The sequence below is a fragment of the Pipistrellus hanaki genome, assembly GCF_964339955.1.
Source record: "Pipistrellus hanaki genome assembly, chromosome: 1".
Taxonomy (NCBI): domain Eukaryota; kingdom Metazoa; phylum Chordata; class Mammalia; order Chiroptera; family Vespertilionidae; genus Pipistrellus; species Pipistrellus hanaki.
Window position 1 is genome coordinate 165,160,816 of NC_140503.1, and position 27,280 is coordinate 165,188,095.

The 27,280-nt window shown below is 37.1% G+C and overlaps 1 protein-coding gene across 3 annotated transcripts in view; it reads left to right on the forward strand.

Moving 5' to 3' along the window:
• CNOT6L (CCR4-NOT transcription complex subunit 6 like) overlaps positions 1-27,280 on the forward strand; it is an 86,804-nt gene that overhangs the window by 20,144 nt on the left and 39,380 nt on the right. For all 3 annotated transcript variants that reach the window (XM_084882494.1, XM_084882492.1, XM_084882493.1), the window contains exons 2-5: positions 12,481-12,602; positions 17,346-17,532; positions 18,739-18,824; positions 24,403-24,492. In XM_084882494.1, coding sequence (XP_084738620.1) covers positions 12,491-12,602; positions 17,346-17,532; positions 18,739-18,824; positions 24,403-24,492 — 475 coding nt within the window. In that variant the 5' untranslated portion in view covers positions 12,481-12,490. The remainder of the gene's footprint in view (positions 1-12,480; positions 12,603-17,345; positions 17,533-18,738; positions 18,825-24,402; positions 24,493-27,280) is intronic.

A 27,280-nucleotide genomic window follows, 5' to 3' on the forward strand; every position in this document is an offset into this window, starting at 1 on the left:
AATTCTGCATTGGTTAGCTAAGGAAGAAAGTAATGAGTTTAAGTAACAAAATAGGACATTTGTTCCTCTGTGACCTTTGATGAGTTTGTGAAGTTGACATTTTGACTATAGGATTGAAATTAGGAGAGTTTTATATTTAGTTTACTTTGTTGCTTTTGCAGAGTATCTATCTGCCAGGGGGAAAAAAGAAACCCAAGTTAAAGTCTCTGCTACCTTTGTGGGAAATGATGAACAATACTCTTCCTTCTGCTGACAAAATCTGGGTATCTGTATTTTACAATGGTTCGTTTTTGCTTTCACTTGGGGCCAAAGTATCCTTTTCCTGGAGCCAAGCTTGATTCAAAGCTTTTGTAAGTTCTCTTATTCTTTATCCATGTAAACAACTATTTTAGGAACTATTTTAAAGCTGACACCCCTTCCCTTCAAACCTTTTCTGCTCAGTACAAAGCACCACCTTCTTGGCAGTCATTTTATGAGTAGTGTGGGTACTCTCAGGCATTTTATTCATGCCAAAAAGTTAAGGATTAGCTCTATTGTTTAATGCTATCTGCTTTGGATCAATGCGAGTCAGCATTGGCCCTGCTTTTTTAATTCTTTTATAATTAAGTTACTGGCACCTTAGAACCCTTTCCTGGATGGAGCTTTTCTTTGTGCCTTTATCAAGTTTTATCCACAGTTTGGTTACTAAGGTTTTCCTGTTTTATACTACTGTATTTAATAGAGCCTTACATATTTAGATATTGCTTTTCCAAATTCTAAACCTTGGTTCTCAAATAAAGTAAAACTAGTTTTAACACCTTTTTGTGTACATTTTGCTGTGTATATCTAACGCTGAAACATTTGGTGTAAAGTGTGGGGCAGCTATGACCTTCAGACTTCCATAATCAGTCAGTTTTGTATTAAAAATGTAATGCATTCACTTTCCAAAACAATAGAAAATTAACAATAAGTAGAAATGTTATTCATTATGAAATTGATTCATTAATTAAACCCTTCATTTTTTATATTACCAAACTTACTTTTCTAGTAACAAACCAAATGATTTCTTGATATACTGTTTATATTTTCTTGATGCAATAAGACATTCTTACTTTATACAGAGGTGATAATGCTTACATAAATAAACTTAAGACATTATATTTGTGAAATATTACCCAATTCTATGATTTTTTTTTTCTGTACTACTATAGAGGCAGAGCCTGAAATTGGGAGGTAGGAGAAAGAAAAAGATGAAGTATTTTATTTTTTATGAAGTGATCGACTATACATTCAGTTTTTTCCACATTTAAGCATTGAACTGAATCCAGTTTTTCTAGTGGCTTTGTTACTTTGAGTGTTAGGAAGTCCCGTACTCTTATATCTATTATTATGTCCAAATATCCAAAACACTGGCAATACCAAATGCTGGTGAGGATTGGAGCACCTGATGGGAATGCAAAAATGGTATATCCACTTAGAAGACTCTGGCAATTTCTTATAAAACTAAACATATTCTTACCATATTCAGTCATTAATCATGCTCCTTGGTATTTATTCAAATGAATTGAGAACTTATGTCACACAAACACTTGCACATGGATTTTTATGGCAGTCTTATTCATAATTGCCAAAACTTGGAAGCAACCAAGATGTCCTTTGATTTAGCTTAATGCATTTGACATTTATCCATGTTATGTGTTTCAGTAGTTTAGTTTAGTTTTGTTTTTTTTGTTTTTTTTTAAATGCTGAGTAGTATTTCATTGTGTGGCTGTACCACAGTTTATCTTTTTATCAGTTGGAGAACATTTTAATTGTTTCCAGTTTTGGGTGATTATGAATAAAGTTGCTATAAAACATCTACCCTGTTTCCCCGAAAATAAGACAGTGTCTTATATTAATCATCTAATTTTGAGAACGCTGGCAGCATTTGCATCTCTGCTTAAGATTACTTTGGAAACTAATATTGAGGTGATCAGTTAATATTTCTGTAGAAATGAGTCTCTGTTTAATGATTTGTAATTTAGGGTTAGATTCATTGAGTTAGAAGTATTTGATTCATTATGAGACTTTTATGGTTTAACATTCTCCCTTTCTTAGTCTGAATTCAAATAAAGTAATATGCATCCTTATGTTCATTGCAGCACTATTTACAATAGCCAAAATAGGGAAACAATCCAAGTGCCCATCATAAGAAAGTTGTGGTACTTGGCCATAAAATAGAATGAAATCTTACGATTTGTGAAAATAGGGCAGACTTAGAGGGTATTATGCTAACTTAAATAAGTCAGCCATGGAAAGACAAATACCAAATGATTTTACTTGTATGTGAAATCTAAAGAACAACATAAATGAATAAACATAATTGAAGACTCATAGATATGGAGAACAGACTGATAGTTGCCAGAGGGGAGTATGCTGGGGGACTGGGTGAAATAGGTGAAAGGATTAAGAAGTATAAACTGATAGTTACAAAATAGTCATGGGAATGTAAAAGTACAGCATCTATATATATAAAAGCTTAAGTGACCATCACAACCAAAAACAACTGAATGGACAACCGAACAGGCTGCATGAGGCAACCAGGCCAGCACGGGGGTTAGTAAGGGATGACCAAACAACTGAGCAGCAGGTTGCATGGGGTGACCAGGCCAGCAGGGGTTTAGTGACGGATGACCAAACGACTGAGCAGCGGGCTGCATGGGGTGACCAGGCTGGCTGGGGGGGCAGTGAAGGGCGACCAAATAACCACACAGCAGGCTGCGTGGGGCTACCAGGCTGGCAGGGGGTGGGGAAGTTAGGGGTGACCAGGTAGGCAGGGAAGAGCAGTAGGGGCAACCAGGCCAGTGTGTATGTGTGTGTGTGCATGGCGGGGGCGAGTTAGGGGCGACCAGGCCAGTGTGTGTGTGTGTGCATGGGGTGGAGGGGGAGTTAGGGGAGACCAGGCCAGAGGTGGGGAGCTGTTGGGGGTGACCAGGCTGGTGGGGGAGAGGATGTTGGGGGTGACCAGTCCATCAGGGGTGGCAGTTAGGGGTGATCAGGCAGGCAGGCAGGTGAGCAGTTAGGAGCTAGTCCTGGTTTGTAAGAGGGTTGTCCGACTGCTGGTTTAGCAGGATCGGGCCTAAACTGGCAGTCGGACACCCCCTGAGGGCTTCTGGATTGGAGAGGGTACAGGCTAGACTGAGCCCTCCCCCTCTGTGCATGAATTTTGTGCACCAGGCCTCTAGTGGGGGATATAATCAATACTAGAGGCCTGGTGCATGAAATTCGTGCATGGGTGGGGTCCCTAGGATCAGGGGCTGGACCTATCAGGTAAGGAAGGAACGGATGCCGGATGCCAATGCCATCGTCAGTGCCCTGCCACCATGTGGTTCCCCGCTTCTTTCCCCACTTCTTTTCCCTCATCGCCATGCTGCCACTATTGCATGCAAGCTGAGGGAAGGACGGGGCCTGCCGGCCGGGGGAAGGACCCTGGGAGGTTGGCCAGCCCAGGGGGAGGGACCATGGCAAGTTAGCTGGCAGTGGGAGTGCACTGGCCACCAGGGGGCAGCTCCTGTGTTGAGTGTCTGCACCCTGGTGGTCAGTGTGTCATAGCGACTAGTCGTTCTAGTTGTTTGGTCTTAACAGTTGTTTAAGCATTATATATATATACACACACACACACACACACACACATACATATATATAGTAATAACCTGTGTTTGATGGATACTGGAAATATGGGAGGAAACATTTTGTAAAGTATATGATTATCTACTCACTATGCTGTATACCTGAAACTAATAGCAAAACAATATTAAGTGTAAACTGTAATTAAAAATAGTAAAAAGATGAAACAATATTAATTCTGCTGAACTGTTGCTTAAATTTAGACAGGGTGTTGAGAGGGAAACTGTGTTTTAAGGACTTCTATCTTTATATAGTGTGTTTTAAGGACACTATAAGGACTTCTATCTTTATATACACTGTAGAGTCTGTTTTTTTTTGTTTTGTTTTTAGTAAGCTGCTTCAGATGACCAATATTAAATGTTTACTTCTAGTCTTTAACAGTTTGCTCTGATTTGACCCAGATTTTTTTTATATATATATATATATTTTTTTTTCCTCCCCCCCCTCCAGGGGAGGATGATAGTTATGTTGTTTTATTTTCCTAGCCCCAGATACAAAACCCAAGATTTGGGATTTCTTAACAATAGTATATTTAGGTGTATTTTATATATACTTTGTAATATGCTATTCATTGAAACAGCATATTATATAGTTATCTTGTATTTTATTTCGGTTTTGAAAAGTTCCAGTTTAAACTTTTCCAGGGCTCTTATGATAGAGATTAAAACTTACTTACTTTCAGGATAGTTTATATAGGAACTAAGAAATAGGACGTAATCAGGTTTTTTCTCCAGGACTGATGGTTACTCTCAGAAATTTTGCACTAGAATCTAGGACATCTTAATAAAAGATAGGCTAAGGTTCAAGGAAACTTATGTGGTTAGTATTTGGGGAGCTTTGTGGAGTATTTTTCATAGTGTTGAAATTGGGTCAAAGACTGGGAAGTTTAAAGGTTGTATTGACAAATACCATATGATTTCACTTATATGTGAAATCTAATGGGCAACATAAACTGACAAAATGGAAGCAGAGACATGAATACATGAAACAGATGGACAGCTGTCAGAGGGGAAGGAGTTGTGAGACTGGATGAAGGAAGGAGAAGGGTTTAAGAAAAAAAATACCAAAAAGTGTATGTATGTATATATACATATACATATACATATACATACACACACACACACACACACACACACACACACACATATATATATGGCACACAGACACAGTCAACAATGTGGTGATAGCTAGAGAGAAAGAAGTTGGGGGGGGTGAATGAGGGGAGGTGGAGAGACTTTGCTTGGGGTGTGGGCACACAACAAAGTGTGTAATTGAAGTTTTGTTGAGTTCTACACTTGATATCTGTATGGTTTTGTGAACCAGTGTCACCCCAATAAATTCAATTAAAAAACTACAAAAAAAAAGTAAAAGATTGTGTCAAAAGAAAAAAACAAGATGATGTCGTAGGTAAACAACTAATCTGCCACCTCGCACAACAATTTCAAAACTACAACTAAAAGACAAAACGTCTATCACCCAGAACCACGGGAAAGCTGGCTGAAAGAGAAAGGAGCATAAGTGCTGAAAAGCCAAGTGTGGAGGCACGCGAATCCAGCTGGTGGCGGCCAACTGGGTGCCGGCTTTTTTTCAACCCAAAGGGAAATAAGCTCCCAATCACTTTAAAATCCAGTTTCTGGGGTCACGCGGGGGACCCAGATACCTACGGGTGGAAGCTGGTCTGTCGGCTATCAGGTCCAAAAGTGAGGGTGACTTTTTGCAGAGGTGTGCGCAGCAGTCATTGTTTACTGTGCTGGAGCCAGGGATTTGGAAACACAGAAAGGCAGAGACTGCTGACTTCAGCCATCACTGTTTGTCACGCCCCAGCCTAATGACTACATCCTGAGACCCCGCCCTACCCTGAGGTCTCTCCCCACACATTCTACAAACCCACCCAGGCTCCACATAGCTGCTTTTGTATTGTGGCAGCTTAGCAAATGAAACTGCAGCTCCAGCTCCAAAGCCGCCAAATCCCAAGCAAAGAGGAGAAAACTGAATTTCTCGCTGTAGCTCCTGCTGGGTGGCCTCAGACAGTAGCTGAACTGTACCCCATTGGAGATAATAGTGTATCTAGTGGTCCGTGTGATGACACCAGATTTCAACTACTCTCATAAGGGACACATTCAAGAGGCAGATTCAGTGAGCACCAAAGCCCCATTGAAACAAGTCCTGCCCCATAAATGAGTCTCCAGCACAGTAATTCTTCTGTTATAGACATAGCGAGTCCCCATAGCTAATTGGGTTGAAGGTAAATTCCTCCCAGTGACATCAACAACCACCAAGACTTAACTACATCAAGGCTGTACACACAGTCCACAAAGGGGTGCACCAAGAGTGTCCACATCATGCCCATTGAACCATATAGGACACCTAGGCCCACAAAGCTACCCTACCAACTCAGGGAAGCAGCCAAAATGCTGAGAAAAGAAAATACATCTCAAAAGAAATGGAGGAGAACAAAAGACTGGATATAGAGTTCAAAACCACAGTTATAAGGTTTTTCAAGAATTTCCTAGAAAAGGCCGATAAATTTAACGAGATCCTTAAGGATATGGAAAAGGACCAACTAGAAATTAAACATACACTGACTGAAATAAAAAATATTATACAGAGACCTAACAGCAGACTTGAAGAATGCAAGAGTCAAGTCAAAGATTTGGAATATATAAAGGCAAAGAAAACTCTTCTGGAGAAGCAAGAAGAGAAGAGAATCCAGAAAGTTGAAGATAGTGTAAGAAGCCTCTGGTACAACTTCAAGCATACCAACATTAGAATTATGGGAGTGCCAGAAAAAGGGAGAGAGCAAGACACTGAAAACCTATTTGAAGAAATAATGACAGAAAACTTCCCCTACCTGGTGAAAAAAATAGATTTACAAGTCCGGGAAGTGCATAGAACCCCAAACAAAAGGAATCCAAAGAGGACCACACCAAGACACATCATAATTAAAATGCCAAGAGTAAAAGACAAAGAGAGAATCTTATAAGCAGCCAGAGAAAAACAGTTATCTACAAGGGAGCACCCATATGACTATCAGCTGATTTCTCAATAGCAGGCCAGATGGGAATGGCAAGAAATATTCAAAGTGATGAATAGCAAGAACCTACAACCAAGATTAATTTGAAGGTCAGATAAAGAGCTTCACAGATAAGAAAAAAATAAAGGAGTTCATCACCACCAAACCAGTATTATATGAAATGCTAAAAGGTGTTCTTTAAAAAGAGGAAAAAGAAGAAAAAAGTAAAGATAAAAATTATGAACAACAAATACATATCAACAAATGAATCTAAAAGTTAAGTGAATTAAAAATCTGAGTAACAGAATAAACTGGTGAATATAATAGAATCAGGGGCATAGAATGGGAGGGGATTGATAATTCTCAGGGTCAAAGGGGTGTCTGTGTGGGGGGTATGGGAAGAGACTGGACAAAAATCATATACCTGTGGATGAGGACAGGGAGGGGGGAGGTAAGGTTAGAGGGTCTGGTGGAGACTGGGTGGAGGGGAGCTATGGGAGGGGGAAGGAGAAACTATAAACAAAGATTTATTTAAAAAATTAAAAAAATAAAACAAGGGGAAAAAAGATTGTGTTGAGAAGGGGCTTTTAGTTTATTTTCTTATCTGATCAGGATCTGCAGTGTAAATTAGATTGATGTAATGAAAGGATCCTTTGGGAACTGATGTAAGATGGAAAAATTTGAAACTCTTGTAAAAACTAATTTAAAACTTTGCCTATTTAAAATAAACAAATGACCAAACTATAAACAGACTTTATAGATACAGAGATCAGACTGGTGGTTGCCAGAGGGGAGGAGGGTTGGATGGCCGGGTATAAAAGGTGAAGGGATTAAATATAAATTGGTAATCACAAAATAGATGTGGGGATGTAAATTACAGCATAGGGAATATAGTTAATAATGTAATGACTATGTACGGTGCCATGGGGGTACTTGAAATATTGGGGACCACTTTGTAGAGTATATAGTTGTCTAACCCTATGCTGTATACCTGAAACTGAAACAAAATAATGATTGTAAACTATAATTCAAAAATAAAAGAAAAATTCCTATCTAATAAAGAGGGAATATGCTAATTGACCATCACTCCATAATAAAGATGGCTGTACCCACTGCTGAGGACAAGTTCTCTTAAGGAGCCTTAATGAGCAATCAGTAGGGACTTGAGGCTACGCCCTCCCCAACCCCTGTGGGTCTTAATAGGGGATCTCAGGCTGTGTCCCCCACCTGGCAGGGCTTCACAGGGGATCTCAGGGAGGGCTTGACGGGGAACCTCAAGGTGCGCCTCCTGTCCTGGCACCGGGCTAGGGGACCTGAGGCTACGTCCCCTGCCTGGTGGGGCTTAATAAGGGTGGGACTGGCCGAGTCCGAGTCTTGCCCAATGGGCAGGGGTGGGGGAGCAGCTGGGTCTGGGTCTCACACTATTTTGAGGCGCATGAGGGTGGATAGGAACTTGACTCTGGGTCCCGTGGTGCACCCCAGACTCTGACAGGAGGAAGGTTTTTATATACATTTTACTAATTTTCTTTCATCTCTGACACTTCTATTACAGAGAAAGGACAAATGGCAATATTAAATTATTTCCTCTAATTAATCCCCTATTGATGTGCAGAAATTTTGTCATCAGGCCACTAGTCTATTATTAAAACCCAGTGGCCTTAATGTTTTGACAACTAAAGACCAGCGCGGATGGGCGGGGCTACGAGCACGGGTGGGTGGGGCATGTGATTTCACATGCTGGACTTCTAGTAATAAATTAAAATAATGCTTTGAAGCCCTCTTAGTTACTATTTTTTTCAAAGGTAAGGCAGCATATTTTTATCCAGTATTACATAAATATTTCTTAAATGATAAAATAACCAAAACTGCCTTTTTCATCAATTTGAAAAAGAAGGCAGGAAAGGCTTTGCTTTCCAAAATAAAACATTTCTATTTCTTGGATATAAAGTGTCTATCACTCAGTCTTTTAAGTCTTGGAATGATCTATATATGAGAAATCACATTATCACTGTCATATTTATAGATTTAAATTAGCTTTGAGTTATTCTTTTATATTGTAAGTTCTTTTAAAATAATTTTTTTTGTGTGTTATGTCTCCAAAGTGATTCATGCTAAGGAACTAAGAAGGAAAACAAAGCTGAGTAGTAGGATTCAATAATACCAATTTTCTAAATTTGAGATCTCTAAACTTTTAAGTAGCACATTTGAAAACTTCATGTTTGGGACAATAGTGATTTCTGGAACTATATAGATTCTACTAAATCACTAGTTAATCCAAATGAAAAATGTTTTAGCTTCAGTCAGGTTATCCAAATCTAGATTCACTTTGAAAAATTAAGTAACTAGTATTTTTATTGGCTTCCTAATCAAATGAGGCCTCTGACTAGCCCTTATATAGCAGTATTAATATTACTTTGGTTTTTACATATTATGGACTTTCATAAACATTTTGTGGATGTGTCTTGCAGAAACAGATTTTGTAAATTTTAATGTACTCTTAAAGTTGTAAACTTGTATTTATTTAAAAATATATAGTTTTATATAGTAGCTGTTTTAAGACTAGAATTAGAGGGCTAGAAAAGATTATTAAAATGTTTAGGGAAATGGAACATTTGAATTTATTACCTTTTCTTGAGATTAATTTTTAGAAAAGTATTGTCTGTTAGTTGGCTGTGAGATGGCAAGGGTGGTAGAAGTGGTAGATTTTAGGATTACATTCCATAAATACATATTAAGTGCCCTGGTAGGAACTATATAGAGATATAAAAAGGATATGCTTCAGCACAGAAAAAACTCACAGTCCCTTTAAGAAACATACTGTCTATGAAATATTATGCAGCTGTAAAAAAAGAAGGATCTTTTACCTTTTGAGACAGCATAGAGGCACCTAGAGAGTACTATGCTAAGGGAAATAAGCTAGTCAGAGAAAGACAAGTATCACATGATCTCACTTATATGTGGAATCTAATGAACAAAATTAACTAACAAAATAGATCCAGAGACATTGAAGTACTCAACAGACTGACGAATTTCAGAGGGAAGAGGAGTGGGGTGGCAGGAAGAGATTAACCAAAGAATGTATATGCATAACCCATGGCGGACAGTAGTTTGGGGAATGCCTGGGGATGGGATGGGAGCAAGGTGGAGAGGGGCATTAGAGGGGAAAAGGGGCATCTATTATACTTTCAACAATAAAGATAAATTTTTTTTAAAAGAAGGAAACATACCATCTAGTGAGAGACCATGATTAAAATAGCTAATTTAGCTCTAGCTGGTTTGTTTTAGTTGATAGAGCGTCAGCTTGAGGACTGAAGGGTTCCAGGTTCAATTCTGATCAAGGGCACATACCTCGGTTGCAGGTGGGCCCTGGTTGAGGTGCGTGCAGGAGGCAACCAAATCGATGTGTTCCTCTCACACTGTTATTTCTGTCTTTCCCTCTCTCTTCCCTTCTCTCTAAAAATCAATGGAAAAATATTCTCAGCTGAGGATTAAAAAAAAAGCAGCCAAATTAAGTTGACCTTTAATCCTATGCTGCTTTATGCTTTATAAAAAAGATCTAAAGTTACTGAAACATATGCTTTTGCAAATTTTGTAGTGTGTTTTTTACCCCTCCTCATTGTAGGTAATGGATTTGGTAGCATATCTTTGGATTTGGATCTGTTTGATTTAGCTTTGATCTTGTGTTTTTGTAGACTCTTATAATGCAGAAATACCCACAGAAAGATATATGTGCTTTATGGTGCACAATAGAAATTTTGAAAACGTTATCTAAAATTTTTTTTTCCAGAAGTATTTTACATAGGCTAAATGTGTTAGAAATTGTTTTTCCCATGTGAAAAATGATCTTCTTTGTGCTATTTGAAGGTATGGGAGATATGGGAAATAAAATATAGTTTAGTATCACCCAAGTCGTATGATAAAATTAAAACAGAAAAGCTTAACATGGAAACTTGGAAGCTAATTACTGTTAACAGATAAACAAATCTGGAAAACTTTCTCTTTGCCTTAAGGTAAGGGGGGAAATCAACTATTTTATCTTTAGAAATAAAAGAACAATTTATGGTATGGGAAACTTTGTACTCTTATAAACTAACTTTGATTTCTTGAAACATGATAGAATACCTGTAATTTTCTCTGTGCGTGTGTGTGTAACAAATTTCAGACCTCCTGAAAACAACTCTTCCATTGAGATATAATTCTGAATTCTACTTAAAAACACTCCCAGATTTAGACACTTGGTTTTGGTGTGTATATGTTTGTGTGTGTATGTTAAAAATATGAGCAACTGTAAATACTATGAAGCAGTTTACTAATAACATGTGTGAGTTTAATTAGGTTTAGGACTTCGTTATTTACTATTATTGTTAGATTTGAACTGAATTTTTCCACCCTACCAATCACCAAGCAGTAATTCTTTTGTTGGGCCCCTGAAACAATTACTTTTAGGACCATTTCTCATCTGTTTCATACATGCATACTAGTGTAATTTTATGCCTCGTTGGTCATTACTTTTGATTGTTCTGTGATTATTTTATTAATACATGAAGACTCTATGGTAGTTTCAATTAGGGTCGTCATGTAACTCATCATTCAAATTGGATACTTTTGAGAGTGAAAAGGGCTGATATTAATTATCTAAGAACAAACAGATATAAACCAAGACTGGCCCACGGAAACCAAGATACATGATCACCCTAATTATTAAGCTTTTGATTGTAAGTAACAGGAAACACAACTCAGACTAGTTCAAACAAATGAAATGTATTGGCTCGTGTACCCAAAGAGTCCAGTGTTTGGAAGTGCTACAGGTATGGATTGGTGAGGAATCTGGCTTTCTTTTTATATTTTCTAGACTCTTAACTCAGTGGTTCCTAATGTGGGGCAATTTGATTTTTAAGGAGGGCAATTTGAGAATGAGCTATTAACTGAATTTTTTTTGTGTGTGCATTTGTTATGGTTCTAGGGGCCTCATATACAGTATATAAATTGTGACATGCTCTTTTATTTTTCTCTTTCATGGATTTTTCTCTTCTTTGGAAGCTTGTTTAGACCAAGTTAATGGCTTTTTAGGCTTCTTTGTAAATGGGAGTTCACTTTTTGAATAATAAGAATTATATGTCACAGCACAGGGAACATGGATTTTAGAGATGCTTAGGTGGGGCATGGCCAAAGAAAGGTTGAGAACCACTGCTCCAACATCTATGACTGAAGTCCCTTTGGATGGCTGCCAGTAGCAATTTAGGATATATTCTCCTTTATAATCAGTAGAAGAGAGGGGACATCTATAATACTTTCAGCAACATATTTATTCTCCCATTATATAACATATAGTTTTTCAACATATAAGAGTTTTAAACTCTGTGATCACTGTATATGTCTCAACTAATCTATGTGTCTAGGGGAATGTCATGTGTTGATTGTCTTAGATATGGGATATCTGAATATCACTGATGCAAAGAAGATGGGATTATCCTGGTTCTCTGGGACTAGTCAAGAGTCCATTCAGAAAATTGGTGTAGGATCAGTCTGTCATGGAAAGCAAGGAAGCTAAATGAAGGGGAATGGATGGAATGAATGTTTGGGAAGCTATTACAATGTTCATTGTGTAGTTCAGTGTCATTTTTTTGTTTGAATTTCCCCCGACACACCTTTTGCTAGTTCCTGTAAGAGCCTAGCATACTTAAGAGGTATTTTTCTTTTAGTGAGAATTTGTGGTATAAAATCACTTAGTAACCTGGCAAAGGGAGACAAAAAAGAAAACTTACCCATTTTTTTCATGAGACTCTAATGACTTTTTTTTTTTTTTTTTTTTTTTTTTACAGACTAATAGGGATGCCAAAGGAAAAATATGATCCTCCAGATCCTCGCAAAATTTATACCATCATGTCAGCAGAGGAGGTAGCCAATGGGAAAAAATCTCACTGGGCAGAATTAGAAATCTCGGGTGAGTGGAATCTGAAGCATTTAATTCAGGGTATAATAGCAATAATGAACAAGAGTTGAGTATTGTTATATTTATTTCTTTGTTGTACATTTTTAATTGGATGAACTAATCAAGAAAATATATACTGAGATACTAATGTTTAATTTATCTATTTTATCTATAACTAAATATATTTGTTCATATCCTTTCTTTTGAGATTAGTATCTTGAGCCAGAATTGACATCTGGAATTGAAGACATTGGGAGTTGTTTCTTTTTTTGTTTTTGTTTACACTTATTTATTTATTTTTATTTATTTTTAATTTAACAAATCTTTATTGTTCAGATTATTACCATTGTTCCTCTTCCCCCTCCCATAGCTCCCTTCCACTTGGTTCCCACCCCACCTTCTGCCTTTACCTCCCCCCACTGTCCTCATCCATAGGTGTATGATTTTTGTTCAGTCTCTTCCTGCACTTTCCACACCCCTTTCCCCCTGAAAATTTTCAGTCCACTCCCTTTATATGCCCCTGATTCTATTATATTCACGAGTTTATTCTGTTTCTCAGATTTTTAATTCACTTGATTTTTAGATTCACTTGTTGTTAGATATATATTTGTTGTTCATAATTTTTATCTTTACCTTTTTCTTCCTCTTCCTCTTCTTAAAGAATACATTTTAGCATTCCATATATCATAATTCGGTTTGGTGTCTAAATGATAGCTTTGCTGGGTAGAGTAATCTTGGTTGTAGGTTCTTGTTATTCATCACTTTGAATATTTCTTGCCACTCCCATCTGGCCTGCATAATTTCTGTTGAGAAATCAGCTGATAATTGTATGTGTGCTCCCTTGTAGGTAACTAACTGTTTTTCTCTGGCTGCTTTTAATATTCTCTTTGTCTTTTGCTCTTGGCATTTTAATTATGATGTGTCTTGGTGTAGTCCTCTTTGAATTCCTTTTGTTTGGGGTTCTGTGCACTTCCTGAACTTTTAAGTCTTATTTCTTTCATCAGGTGGGGGAAGTTTTCTGTCACTATTTCTTCAAATAGGTTTTCAGTGTCTTGCTCTCTCTTTTTTTCTGGCACTCCCATAATTCTGATGTTGGTACGCTTGAAGTTGTCCCAGAGGCTTCTTACACTATCTTCAAGTTTTTGGATTCTTTTTGAATTTTGCTTTTCTGGTTGAGTGTTTTTTGCTTCTTTGTATTCCAAATCTCTGACTTGGCTTTTGCGTTCCTCTAGTCTCCTCTTAGGTCTCTGTATAATAATTTTTATTTCAGTTAGTGTATGCTTAATTTCTGATTGGCCCTTTTTCATATCCTTGAGGGTCTTGTTAAATTTATCGGCCTTTTCTAGGAAGTTCTTGAAAAACCTTATAACTGTAGTTTTGAACTCTATATCCAGTTGTTTGTTTTCCTCTATTTCTTTCATTTGTGATCTGTTTCTTTGTCTCTGCATTTTGGCTGCTTCCCTGAGTTGGTAGGGTAGCTTTGTGTGCTAAGTGTCCTAGCAGGGCCCAGTGGCTCAGCCTCCCTAGTTACCTGAGGTGGACACTCTTGGTGTGCCCCTTTGTGGGCTGTGTGTGCAGTCTTGTTGTAGTTAAGCCTAGATTGTTGTTAATATTACTGGGGGGAGTTGACTTCCAGTCCAGTTGGTTGTAAGGGTCAGCTGTGTCCACCAAGGGAGAACTTCTGTGCTGGAGACTGCCTTATGAGACAATACTTGCAAAATTGCAAAGCCTCTGTGTTCAGCTTGACTGGGGCGGAGTCTCAAAGCTGAGAAGACAGTCTTGGCTTCCCGTCAGCACTGCCCTATGAGGCCTCTGTGTCTCAGTGTCCCTCAGTAATCACAACAAGCACCTCTAAGAGTAAGCCGCCCTCGAATTTTGCCCACTGTCAGACAGTCCAGTTTCTCCCCCAATGAATGTGGATTCCCAGATTCTCGCCTGGAACTGGAGTTCAGCACACTCCATTTCCCACCCACTAGAGAAAACCAGCGGCACACTCAGCAGTCAGTCCTCTCTTCACTCACTCGCGCACACTCCTCCAGACCTTTTTCTTTCGAAGCTCCCCTGAGTTTCTGCCTGACAATCCAGATTCTCCCTCATGTAAGCCTGGGTCCATAAGAACTGGGGTTCAGTGCAGTTGGGAGCTTTTGTCTCCTTCCTGCTAGATTAAGCCACTCAGCTGCCCGCACGCGTGTGTCACTGTACCTCAGCCTTTTGTAGCTCCTCTGATTCTCCGTGTGCTTTCCTCTTTCTTTCTAGTTGTAAAATTTCCATTCAACCAACTTTCTTGTGATTCTGGATGATGTTAGTTTTGTCTTTTAGTTGTAGTTTTGAAATTGTTGTGTGAGGCAGCAGTTTAGGTGTTTACCTATGTTGACATCTTGGTTTCTCCTACTGGGAGTTCAGTTTCTAAGTAAAATCAGGTTTTTTAATATGATAGATTTTGTTTTAGCTATTACAGAGTATTTTTATTTTTATTTTTAACTTTTTAACTTTACTTTTTCCTTAACAGAGTAATTATTTTTGCAAATTGAAATCTTTGCCATTCTCCTATCATCTCAGTGTTGGCAGAGTAGAAAATCTAGAAGGTCTGTTTAGTCTAACACATGTGATAACTGTGTTATATAACTTTACATATTTAGGATTTGGTAAAATTGAATAAAATTTCCAAATCTTATTCAAAAGCTTAACCCCAGTCTAATAATAAGAAACAAAGATAAACTTAATTAAAGAATATTCTTCAAAATGCCTAACTGGTCCCCAAAATTGTCAAGGTCAGAAAAACAAGGGAAGACTGAGCAACTGTCATGCATAAGAAGAGATTAAGGAGACAGAATGACTAAATGCAAAATGGTATCTTGAATTAAATCTTGGAACACAGAGTGTAAAAAATAGGTTAGATCCAAATTAGCTTATTAATAGTAATGTACCAGTGTTAATTCCTAGTTTTGACAAATGTACCATGTTAATATAAGATACTAATATTAGGGGAAATTGGATGAGGGGTATATAAGAACTCTGTATTATCTTGGAACCTTTTCTGTATATCTAAAATTGTTAGTTACAGTTAAAATTTTATTGAAAATAGAATATGAGTACTGTTTTTCTTTTATGAATTGATATGCAATACAGATTATATAGGCTTTCATTTGGAAGAGTTAAACCGACATTATAGTGTCAATAGCAAGAACCACCGTTGCAGTTAGCTAAAAAGGTAACTGGGTGAATAAGTGATGGATAATCGGAAGAATTAATATGAGAAAATCCTATTAGGTTAATCTAGACTTTCTCAAATTGGCATTGTAGATCCAGACAATTCTTTGTGGTTGGGGGCTGTTGTGCACCACAGGATGTTTAGCAGCTTTTCTGGCTCCTACCCACAAGTTGTCAGTAGCACTTGTCTAGTTTTTTTAAAAATATATTTTTATTGATTTCAGAGAGGAAGGGAGAGGAGAGAATGATAGAAACATCAGTGATGAGAGAGAATCATTGATTGGCTGCCTCCTGCACGCCCCCTACTGGGGATCAATCCCATGGCCTGGGCATATGCCCTTGACCAGTATTGAACTTGGGACCCTTCAGTCCACAGGCTGACGCTTTATCCAGTGAGCCAAACCAGCTGGGGCAGCACTTTCCTAGTTTTGAATACCCAAAAAGTCTCCAGATTGCTGAAGTCACTTTAGGAGCAAAATTTCCCCTGGTTGAGAACCATTCTGTTAAATCCTGGGTAAAACTGAAATATTCTTCTTGGGAACTTTGTTTCTCTATTAAAATGCAAAATTCTAGTTTGCATTTTAAGCCTGATTATACAATACAATAGATAGTGTGAAAAAAAACCTTGACAGAAGATCTAAGTTTAAATTTACTGCTCATTAGGTACATAAAAAGTAACATTTCCCTTTTGAGATTTTTATCCCTCTTTACCTCCCACTGCTTTTTAAATAAAAATCAATTGTTTGAAAAGTATTATATAATTAAATACTATTTTACTTTTGTAAAGTTTTTAAAATAATCTTCATATCAATTAAGATATTACATTTTATAGAAGCTGAGGTGAGGTGATTTTCCAGGCTTATGTAGCTAATAAATAGCAAAAAATCAGGAATCTGAACAATGTCTTTCTAGTACACGTTCCACCATAACTATAAGATGCTGACTATTTGTAAAACTTAATGTGTGACTATTTCCTTCAGTATGTTTACTTAATGGAAAATATTAAGCCAGAGTTAATGTATAATTGTGTCTTTTGAGGGTTAAATGATTTCCTGGTGGCTAATCTAAGGTTGGTCTATTCTATATCACAGTCATTACTCTTGTCTATTTAAGTTTGTAGACTAATTTGGGCCCTAGATATGGATAAACCATACACTGTTAATTTTTATGGAGCATATGAGATATATTTTTTTAGGACTATGACTGGAAAAAAAAAAAAAGAGTCATTATCTATTGCTCAATTCAACCAAGGCTTTTTCCTTGAGAACATGAAATCAACCTGATTCTAAGGGTCTTCCCATTATTCCTCATCTCATTTAATACATAGAAGATCCATGAGAAAGAATGATTGTCAAGGGAAAGTGGTCTCACATTAAAGAGGGCCAGGTGTGTTTGGAAGCAGTCAATTAGCATTAAATGTAAAATTTAAATGTCAAAGATACAATATTTGTATATATTTGCAGGCTCTTCTATCACTTTTTAGTTCTTGTAGTTCAGTCTTTGTCTTAAGCCTAGAGTTTAATGCTTTAATATTTTGCCTTTTAGGTAGAGTGCGGAGCTTAAGTACATCACTTTGGTCATTGACACACTTGACAGCGCTGCACCTAAATGACAATTTTCTTAGTCGCATTCCACCTGATATTGCCAAGCTTCATAATCTGGTTTACCTGGATCTGTCATCCAATAAACTCAGAAGTTTACCAGCAGAACTAGGAAACATGGTGTCTCTCAGGTGAGGAAATATTATAGATATGACTCACAATGTGAAATTCTAAATTTACCAAATTAGAAAATTATGGGATGTTACTTATCTTATAGTAGGATTTCCATGTGTGTTTCCAAGGTCAAATGCTATAAATTGAACACAGTGCTTGCATTGGCTTCCCATGAACATTTCTTTTCCTTCCTTTCAATTGGGAGGTTTCTGACAAGAAATGTGCTTATATTGCCAAGTTCTTTTGACAGACTTTAGGTAGGGTGGAAATACAATACTACATCTGACTTTTGGCTCAAGTGTATGCTCATAAGACTAATCAAATAATTGGGAAAATATAATGTACTTATTAGTAAAACTTTTAGGAACATATCTCTGTTTCATATAAACTTCTGTATATATAAAAGCGAGTATGCAAAGTGTCCCCTTGGGAGTTCGACCAACCAGGAGTTCAATCGTTCACTCTGATGTGTGCTGACCACCAGGGGGTGGCACAGAACGAAGGAAGGCCCCGGTTGGCAGCCACATAGGAACCCTATCCATATATGGATTTCGTGCACTGGGCCTCTAGTACTTACATATTACAAGTCCTTAAGGAAACCTTAAAACCTGATAAGTGGATTTATTTCTAGTCCTTCAGGGTTCTTTAAGAATGTCTCCATAGGAGAAAAATTTGTAGAAATATTAAGACCTTGAATAAATGTTCCCAATACAAACTAGGATTGCTTTTCTATATTGTTTATATGCTGAGTAGTAATTTACGAGATTTTTATCATATGTTTAAAATGAAACATACTGTTTTAAAGTCTTGTTACTCACCATCCTCTTACTATATGGTTATAGTTAAATCCCGAACTTTGTAAAAATTATATTTTTTCTGTGAATTAGACTAGGTTCAAGGATATCTGTTTGTCTTTGAACACTAAGAATATCTGTCACTGGCATTTGGATGAAAGAGAAAAGACAGTAGATTTAGCTTGAAAATGATATATAATTCCTACACCTTTAATAATGAGTAAATTATAGAAACACTGTTAATAGTTGTGGCAATTACACATTTTGTAGTACTTTAATATTACATAACAGTTTTACGTAAGCATATAAAATGTGCTTTGAATATATACAGCACTCATGTTATGTTAGAGGGAAGGTTAAGAAAGTAATTGTAGATGTTAATAAAGCTTGATAAATTCAACTAAAACTTTTTTTTTTTTTTTTTAACAGGGAATTGCTTTTAAATAACAATATGTTACGGGTTTTGCCTTATGAACTTGGTCGGCTCTTCCAGCTACAAACTCTAGGTTTGAAAGGTGAGTGATTTTTTTTTTTTTAATATAGTGTTAACACTCAGTATTGAGTATACTGAGCCCTTTAAAGACCATTTAAGCCAAAGCTGGTTTGGCTCAGTGGATAGAGCATTGGCTTGTGGACTGAAAGGTCCCAGGTTCGATTCCAGTGAAGGGCATGTACATTGGTTGTGGACACATCCCCAGTAGGAGGTGTGCAGGAGGCAGCTGGTCAATGTTTCTCTTTCATCAATGTTTCTAGCTCTCTATACCTCTTCTTTCCTCTCTGTAAAAAATAAATAAAACATGTATTTTAAAGACCATTTAAATTATTATACTAGGTTAGGTTTTAGTATAATTTTGAAAATGGGACTATGGTATACTTATTTTTTAAATAAAAAGTGGTTCTTTGATATTGAATTGTGTTTCAGGATTTCAACATGCAGCCATCTTTTTAACAAACTTTTGTGGGGGAATGTTTTTTAATTTTATCTTTAACTGTCTATAAAACGCTAAACTTTCTTAGAAGAGACATTTCAAATTAACAATAGTTTTTTTCTGTTGTGTTTTTTTTTTCTTCAATGACTTAATAGTTGGAATATTCATGTCAGATATTCATAGAGTACATAAAATAGTATTAACATATAATATTATTGTAAGAGGGAAAACATTGTAAGAGTAAAAATGAACTATACCTAGTGAGTATAATTATTCTAAATAAAATATATTAATTCAAAATACATGCTCCACTGATAATTTTATCTCAAGATTAGCTTGAAAAGAAAGTCATACTCAATTTACATAAATACTGAAATTTGTAGAATTTTTTCTTAAAAGAAGAGGGGTTAATTTAAATTCAGAGGACTAAATATAGATGCACTGTATTGGTTAAACATTTTATTCTGTGCTCTTGAGGAGTAAACATTAATTAAAGCCATATAAAGTATATGCTTTCATGTATTTTGTTTTCCTCCTTCAGAGATTGAATGTTCATGAGCATGTTTTGTTTGCATTTGTTTATGTCGGATAATGGAGCATTAAAAAGAGAAACTTGAATAAGAGTGAAAAGAATGTTGACATTATTGGTTGAAATGACAGAAAAGGCTTCTTTATACAGTTAACCCTTTATAAATTATATAATTATATGAATGGTTAAGTCTTAGTTTTTAGTTTCTCTGTAGGATATTTTGGATTTTTAAAATTATATATGAAGTGGAAAAATATTTTCTTTGAGAACTAATCCAAGGCATGTGAAATTTAACTGTTGGGATATTTTACCTAATACTATATATGCTAAAACTTATTTTTATAAATATGGTTAAAACAGTCATCCAGGTAGAGTTGGAGTAGAAGCAGGTCTGTTCCTTACTAAAAATAATTATGGAATGGTTGTCATTCTTTTATAAACTTAGATTCTAGAATTATGAAATTCATACTTTTATGTTGACTATTGTTAGTATAATGATAATGATAAATGAATAATTTACTATTGAGGCCAGTGGACTTACCCTTTGTACTGCATTTAACATTCTTGAAAAACCACGTATTACATATACTGTTCCATAACTCTAGTCCATGCTATCTCATATATAGACATGTTCCCAGAAAATTTCTATTAAGTATCAACTGAATGTATCATTCTGAATATCTGTTATCTTCTTAGTCCTTTTACTGGTTAAAATGTTAGTCTTCTAAATTACAGTAGCCTTTGTCTGCAGGAGGTATGCTCTAAGAACCCCCAGTGGGGATGCCTGAAACCAATGATAATACCAAATCCTATATATACACTATTTTTTCCTATCATCATAATAAAAGGCTAATATGCAAGTAGTCATCATGCTGTGGCTGTAGTGACTGGAACAGCAGGGACCTGAGGCTGCACCCCCAACCAGGCAAGGCTTTACTGGAGACCTGAGGCCACGCCCCCGCCCGACAGGGTTTGAGGGGGTGGGGCCAGCCAGGTCTGAGTCTCGCCCAATGGGGGTGGGGCTGATTGGTTCTAGGTCCTACCAGAAGCATAAGTGCATGGGCGGGGACTTGACTCTGGGTCCTGCTGCACACCCCAGACTCTGACAGGAGGGAGATTTTCACATACACTTTACTAATTTTCTTTCATCTCTGACACTTCTACTGTAGAGAAAGGACAAATAGCAATATTAAAATATTTGCTCTAATTTCCTTTTAATGTGCATAAATTTTGTGCACCGTGATGAAGTTTATGAATTCATGCAGTAAGAGATGAACAATTGATAATAAAATAGAACAACTATAAAAATACTGCAGTAAAAGTTATTGCATAATTTTTAGATATTTTATTGTGTTATACTCACTTTCTGACTTAAAGGAAGAGCTTTATGGCTTCTCTTGGGCACATCTGAATTGCAAGAGTACTACTGAATTGCAAAAAGCATTGGGGCATTTTTAAGTAAAACAAGTGATACTTGAACACAAGCACTGTGATACCTCTATAGTTGATCTGATAACTGAGATGCTGCTAACAGGCAGGTAGGGTATCCACCATGGTTACACTGGACAAAGGGATGATTCATGATCTGGATGGGATGGCACGAGATATCATTACACCACTTAGAGAACAGCATCTAATTTAAAACTTATGAATTGTTTATTTCTAGAATTTTGTTTTATATTTTTGGACCTGGATTGACCATCATGTCTCTGAAGCTATAATAAGATGAAGACTACTGTATTCTCTTTGTCTGGATTTTGATCCTAGGGCCCTTTTGACTACTGATTCATAGTTGTTAAAATCTCTTCTTAGACCAGTAGTCTTTTGGATGATGCAACAGCTCTGCTTTGCCAACTTTAATTCAGCTTTGTTCATGGATATACTATATGTTCCTTTTCATTAAACTTTAGTTTGTTCTATGGTAAATACCTATATGTAGCCTTTTTATATTAGAGCCTCTTTTTCTGGCAGTGCCACTTATTGTTCAGGTGATCCAGAAGAGCAAGCACCTTTTAGAAATGAAAGAAAACAAGTGCTTTCTGCCTTCTTTCAAAAGCTGAGGAGGGTAGAAATAGGATTGGCTCCATAAAGCAAATAAAGGAATAAAATGTCCCTAAAGAAATATGCTTAGGAAGGTGAAACTTGAAATAATTTCTTAATCAGTTTTAATAACCACATAGTGGTACTTTGTGTTAAAAAAGGAGAAGATTATGCAGTGGAAAATTTTAAAAAGCACTGTTATATATGTAAATGAAACAATGAGAATGAATTACCTCTGGGATGCCTTTTTGTCTTTTTAAAAATTCCATTTTGTCTTGAAACTGGCAAAAGGAGTGCCTTTTTTTCTATTTCCTTGTCTACCTCTGAAACACAGATACTGAAGTTTTGATAATGATTTTGATTATCTTGGCCCAATATGCTAATTTTTAGAAATTCTATTTTGAGATTTAAGGACTGTGTATGAAAGGGTAGGGTATTTGAGGAATAAGATAAAAAGGCCAATTTTAAAACTAAAGAAATGGTTAGTCTAGTAAATTGGAAATGTTCTCTTTAGTCACTTAAAAGTCTAAAATGTATTAATTTAATGGAAGGAAAGGTATAAGAGCAGTTCTCACACAGTTATTTTAAATAATGTAGAATTCAGGTCCTAATGTGTTGGGCAATACTTTTTCTGACTTATGATTGAAAGAGTTGTCCTCAGGCATTGATGTCATAAAAAATTAAGAACTTCAATAATTGTGAAAATTCTAGGTTTCTGCTAAGAATTCCTTATCTCCTTGAAATAAAATGGGCTGTGGCAATAGATTCTTTTTCCTTGTAAAAATTTTAACAAGATTTTGAAAGTATTAGCCCCTCTATCCCCAAATATTGCCTCTTCTCTCTCTCAACTCTCTTTCTGGCTAGGAGTTAGGCTGTGTTTACTATTTATTATAGTAGCTGTATGTTAGAATCAAAATTTTCCTCTAGTTTCCTTGCTTTTATCCTCTGTTGTCCCTGTGTTTTCCCAGAGAATCTTTAAGTAGGGTCGAAGGCTTGCAGTTACTTGAGACAGAGTCCTGTAGATTTATGATTAGGTCTGTTTTTTAGCGAGCCTGAGCTAGTTTTACCTGCACCCACAGTAGGCTACAGGGACCTGGAGAATGGGGTATTTCTCTTACCCCAGGTTGATTAAGTTTTGGTAAAATCCTAATTTGTCATATTCTGGTAAATTATTTTCCTTGTGGGTAGGACTTGTTAAAGAGACATTACATTCTCCCTTCCCCTGCAAGAAGAGGCAAAACGTTTCTTTACCCTTTTAAAAATATATTTTTTAAAAATTGATTTCAGAGAGTAAGGGAGAAGGAGAGAGAGAGAAACATCAGTGATGAGAGAGAATCACTGATTGGCTGCCTACTGCATGCTGGAAATCGAGCCCGCATCGAAACACTACTTAGCTTAAGATTCAGCATTTTTGTCATCCCAGAACAGTTTCTTTTCCTACTTTCAAGGGTTTTGGAAACTAAGGCTTTTGGATGTAAAATTTGGATAAATTTTACATTTCCACCAGCAACTTATGAGAGTTACAAGTACTCCACATTTCTTTCTAACACTTTGGTGGTTTTTTTAATTTTAGCCAAATTGTTGGGTGGGTGCTGCATTGAAGATTTTGTTTAATAGTTAGGACCTTCATTTCTGGAATTTCTTTGTTTTTTGTTTTTCAAATCTGTTTACAAGGCTGCTCTTGCATGCTTATTTGACAAATACCTCCTTTATTTCTTAAGAGAATATAGAGACTGTTAGTAATAGCTTGTTTTTTGGTATTTGATAAACCTGTAGTCCATATACCTGATCAATATCATAAAAATTACTTCCCTACTTCCCTCTCACAGTTTACTAACTCATCTTGGTAATAATTTTCTTTTTCACATGAAATGTCTTTTCTTTTCTCATATGTAACATAAATATTCTAACTAGGATATTTATTCTAATAAATATTAGATAAATATTCTCCCTCTTTTTTTTTTTTTTTTTTTTAATCCTTAGCTGAGGATATTTGTTTCCATTGATTTTTAGAGACAATAGAAGGGAGAAACACCAATGTAGAGACACATCCATTGGTTGCCTCCCTGGCTGAGAGCCTGCAACTGAGATACATGCCCTTGACCAGAATCAAACCCCCCCCTTCAGTCCACAGGTCAATGCTGCATCCACTCAGCCAAACCAGCTAGGGCCTCCCTCTTTTTCATATCACTCATTCTTTCTCACACCAGACTTTTTTGTTTCTCAGTTAAAATATTGTCTTCAAAGATAAAGTTAGAACCTAGTCCGCAGGCCGGTTATTACTTCAAGTGCCAAGTTGTGATATTACTTCAGAATTTACTTAGATTAATATTTATATGCTATGTGTCTATGTATACATGTGATTTTGACAAATTATAGGGATATAGTATAAATAGTGAAATATGGAAAGAAATAACTTGAAGTTTTTCTTTTTGAATATCTTAAAGTATTTCTTTAAATTCACATTTCTTTACATTTATGTTTAGATTAAATATAGTAAAATTCACTATAAAAACAATTTTTTTTTTATTATGTACACTTGTCTGGTCTTACTGTTATACGTCTTACAGATTGTATTTTTGTCTTCTGCTTTAGGCAATCCTTTATCACAGGATATTCTCAATTTGTACCAGGACCCAGATGGAACCCGAAAGCTACTGAACTTCATGCTTGACAATCTTGCAGGTAATTATTAATGACAAAGCAGTAAACTTTACAGATATTACTGTTGATTAATATGTCACATATTGCTTAAGAGCATCAGATCATTTAAAAAAAAATTCTCACTTGAGGATATGTTTTTATTGATTTATGGAGAAGGAGAAGAAACTACATTTCTTACTTATAACATTAGTTATAACATTACTTACAAGTAAAATATGTAGTTTTTGGATAATAACTTGGGGAAATACATTCATGTGCCTGAGGTAGGGAAAAATTTTTAAAAAGGACACAAAAGCAGTACCTTAATGGAAAAGATCAACAAACTTAAGGATGTTATAATTTTTTTGGTTCATCAAGAGATAAATTAAGAGAGTGAAAAAGCAAATAACACCATGGGAGAAGGTATCTGCAATATATAGACCAACAAATAGCTTATCTCTAAAACATGTAAAATTATACCCACAAACTACATAGAACCCCTATTGCTGGGTCATAGACATGAGAAATATTTAATTTTAAAGCAAGAGGAGAATAGCATACACATAATAAGTATACAGCCAAATACTCTTAAATTTTTACTAAAAGTACCTCTTTAATAAGTTTATCTCTCTCCTATCAAAACTTTTAGTCATTATAGTCAAGCATCCTATATAATAAAAGGCTAATATGTAAATTGACCAAAGAGTGGAACCACAGGCCACTATGATGCACACTGACTACCAGGGGGCAGATGCTCAATGCAGGAGCTACCCCTGTGGTCATTGCGCTCCCACAGGGGGAGCACCACTCAGCCAGAAGCCAGGCTCATGTCTGGTGAGACCAGCTGCGGTGGCAGGAGCCTCTCCCACCTTCGCAGCAGTGCTAAGGATATGTCAGTTGGACATCCCCCAAGGACTCCTGGATTGTGAGAGTGTGCAGGCCAGGCTGAGGGGACCTCCCCGCCAAGTGCACAAATTTTGTGCTGGGCCTCTAGTTATTTAGATATTAATCTAGTTTTACCTTATTGTAAATCTTACTATTTTAAAAAATTTTATATGTAAGTGTCCTCTATCATGGAGAGAATTTCCAAAAGTATAGCCAAATATTGTGATAACTAGTGACCTGGTACATGAAATTCGTACACATTAAAAGGGGATTAATTAGAGAAAATAATTTAATATTGCTATTTGCCCTTTCTCTATAATGGAAGTGTGAAAGATGAAAGAAAGTTAGTAAAATATGTATGAAAACCCTCCTGTCAGAGTCTGGAGCACACCATGGGACCCAGAGTCAAGTCCCCACCTACCCACATGAACCTCAAAATTGCATGAGACCCAGATCCAGCCAGGTTCCCCGCTCCCATTAAGCTAGATCCAGACCTGGCCAGTCCCACCCTTGTCAAGCCCTGCTAGGCAGGGGGCATAGCCTCAGGTCCCCTGGCCAGGCACCAGGATGGGGGGCATGGCATGAGATCTCTCAGCCCAGAACGAACGGGGCAGGTGGTGTGCCTTGAGGTCCTCTGTCAAGCCCCACCAAGTGGGGGACATGGCCTGAGGTCCCCTGTCTAGCCCTACCAGGCAGGACACAGCCTCAGGTCTCCTGGCACAACACCAGGTGGGGGGCGCAGCCTCAGGTCCCCCTCAAGTCCCCGCTCGGTAAGGGCGTGGCCTGAGTTCCCCCAACCCAGCACTGGGGGTGCACTTTGAGGTCCCCTGTCAAGCCTCACTGGGTGGGGGGCACGGCCTGAGGTCCTCAGGCCTGGAGTTGGGGCAGGGGGAGCAGTCTGAGGTCCCCTGGTCCAGCACCAGGATGGGAAGTGCACCTTGAGCTGCTCCCTCAAGCCTTGCTGGCGAGGGGGCGTGGCCTCAGGTCCCCTGGCCTGGCACTGGGGTAAGGGGTGCGGCCTGAGGTCCCCAATCAAGTCCTGCTGAGTGGGGGGTGTGCCCTGAGGTCCCCTGTCAACCCCCACAGAGGCGGGAGAGGGTGTAGCCTCAGGTCCCTCCTGATTGCTAGTTAAGGCTCCTTATGAGAACTAGGCCTCAGCTGTGGGTGCAGCCATCTTTGTGATGGACTAATAGTCAATTAGCATATTCTCTATTAGATAGGATGGCTTCTTTGTTGAAATCTAGAATTCTCTAGCTATTTAAGGACTCTCTATTTTAGAAAAGCATTATTTAATAAAAATCTGAATTTAGAGGCATTTCTATACTTTTACCCGTATTTTGAGTCTTAAGCAAAAAAAAAATAAAAGTCAAGTACTAGCCGATTTGGCTCTTGGATGGAGCATCGGCCTGTGGACTGAAGGGTCCTGTGTTCGATTAAGGGCACATGCCCAGGTTGTGGGCTCAATCCCCAGTGGGTGACTTTTCAGGAGGTAGTCAATTCATGATACTCTCGCATTGTGGATGTTTCTGTCTCTCCCTCCCTCTTCCTTCCTCTCTGAAATCAATAAAAACATGTTAAAAAAAATAAGTCAAATACTTATTAGCTTTAAAAAAAATTCCATTTGGAATACAACTATATTAGATAAATCTGGTGTTCTTAATTAAAATTCTGCTAGTAAAATTTTCACAAATGTGTAGAGAATCAAACCAGTCATATTTAATTCATGAAAAATGTACACAATGTATTAGTTCTACATAATCTGCATTAAATTCAAATTGGTAACCATGTATCTTTGTGATTAAGAGCAAGACAATCTTGGGTTCATGGCTCTCTCATTAATTAGTTGTCTTTTCTTGGGTAAGTTGCTTTATTCTTTGGATCTTAGAATTTGCCTATAAGGCCAATAAAAATTCCTACCTCCTAGGTTCCTAGAAAGATTAAAAGA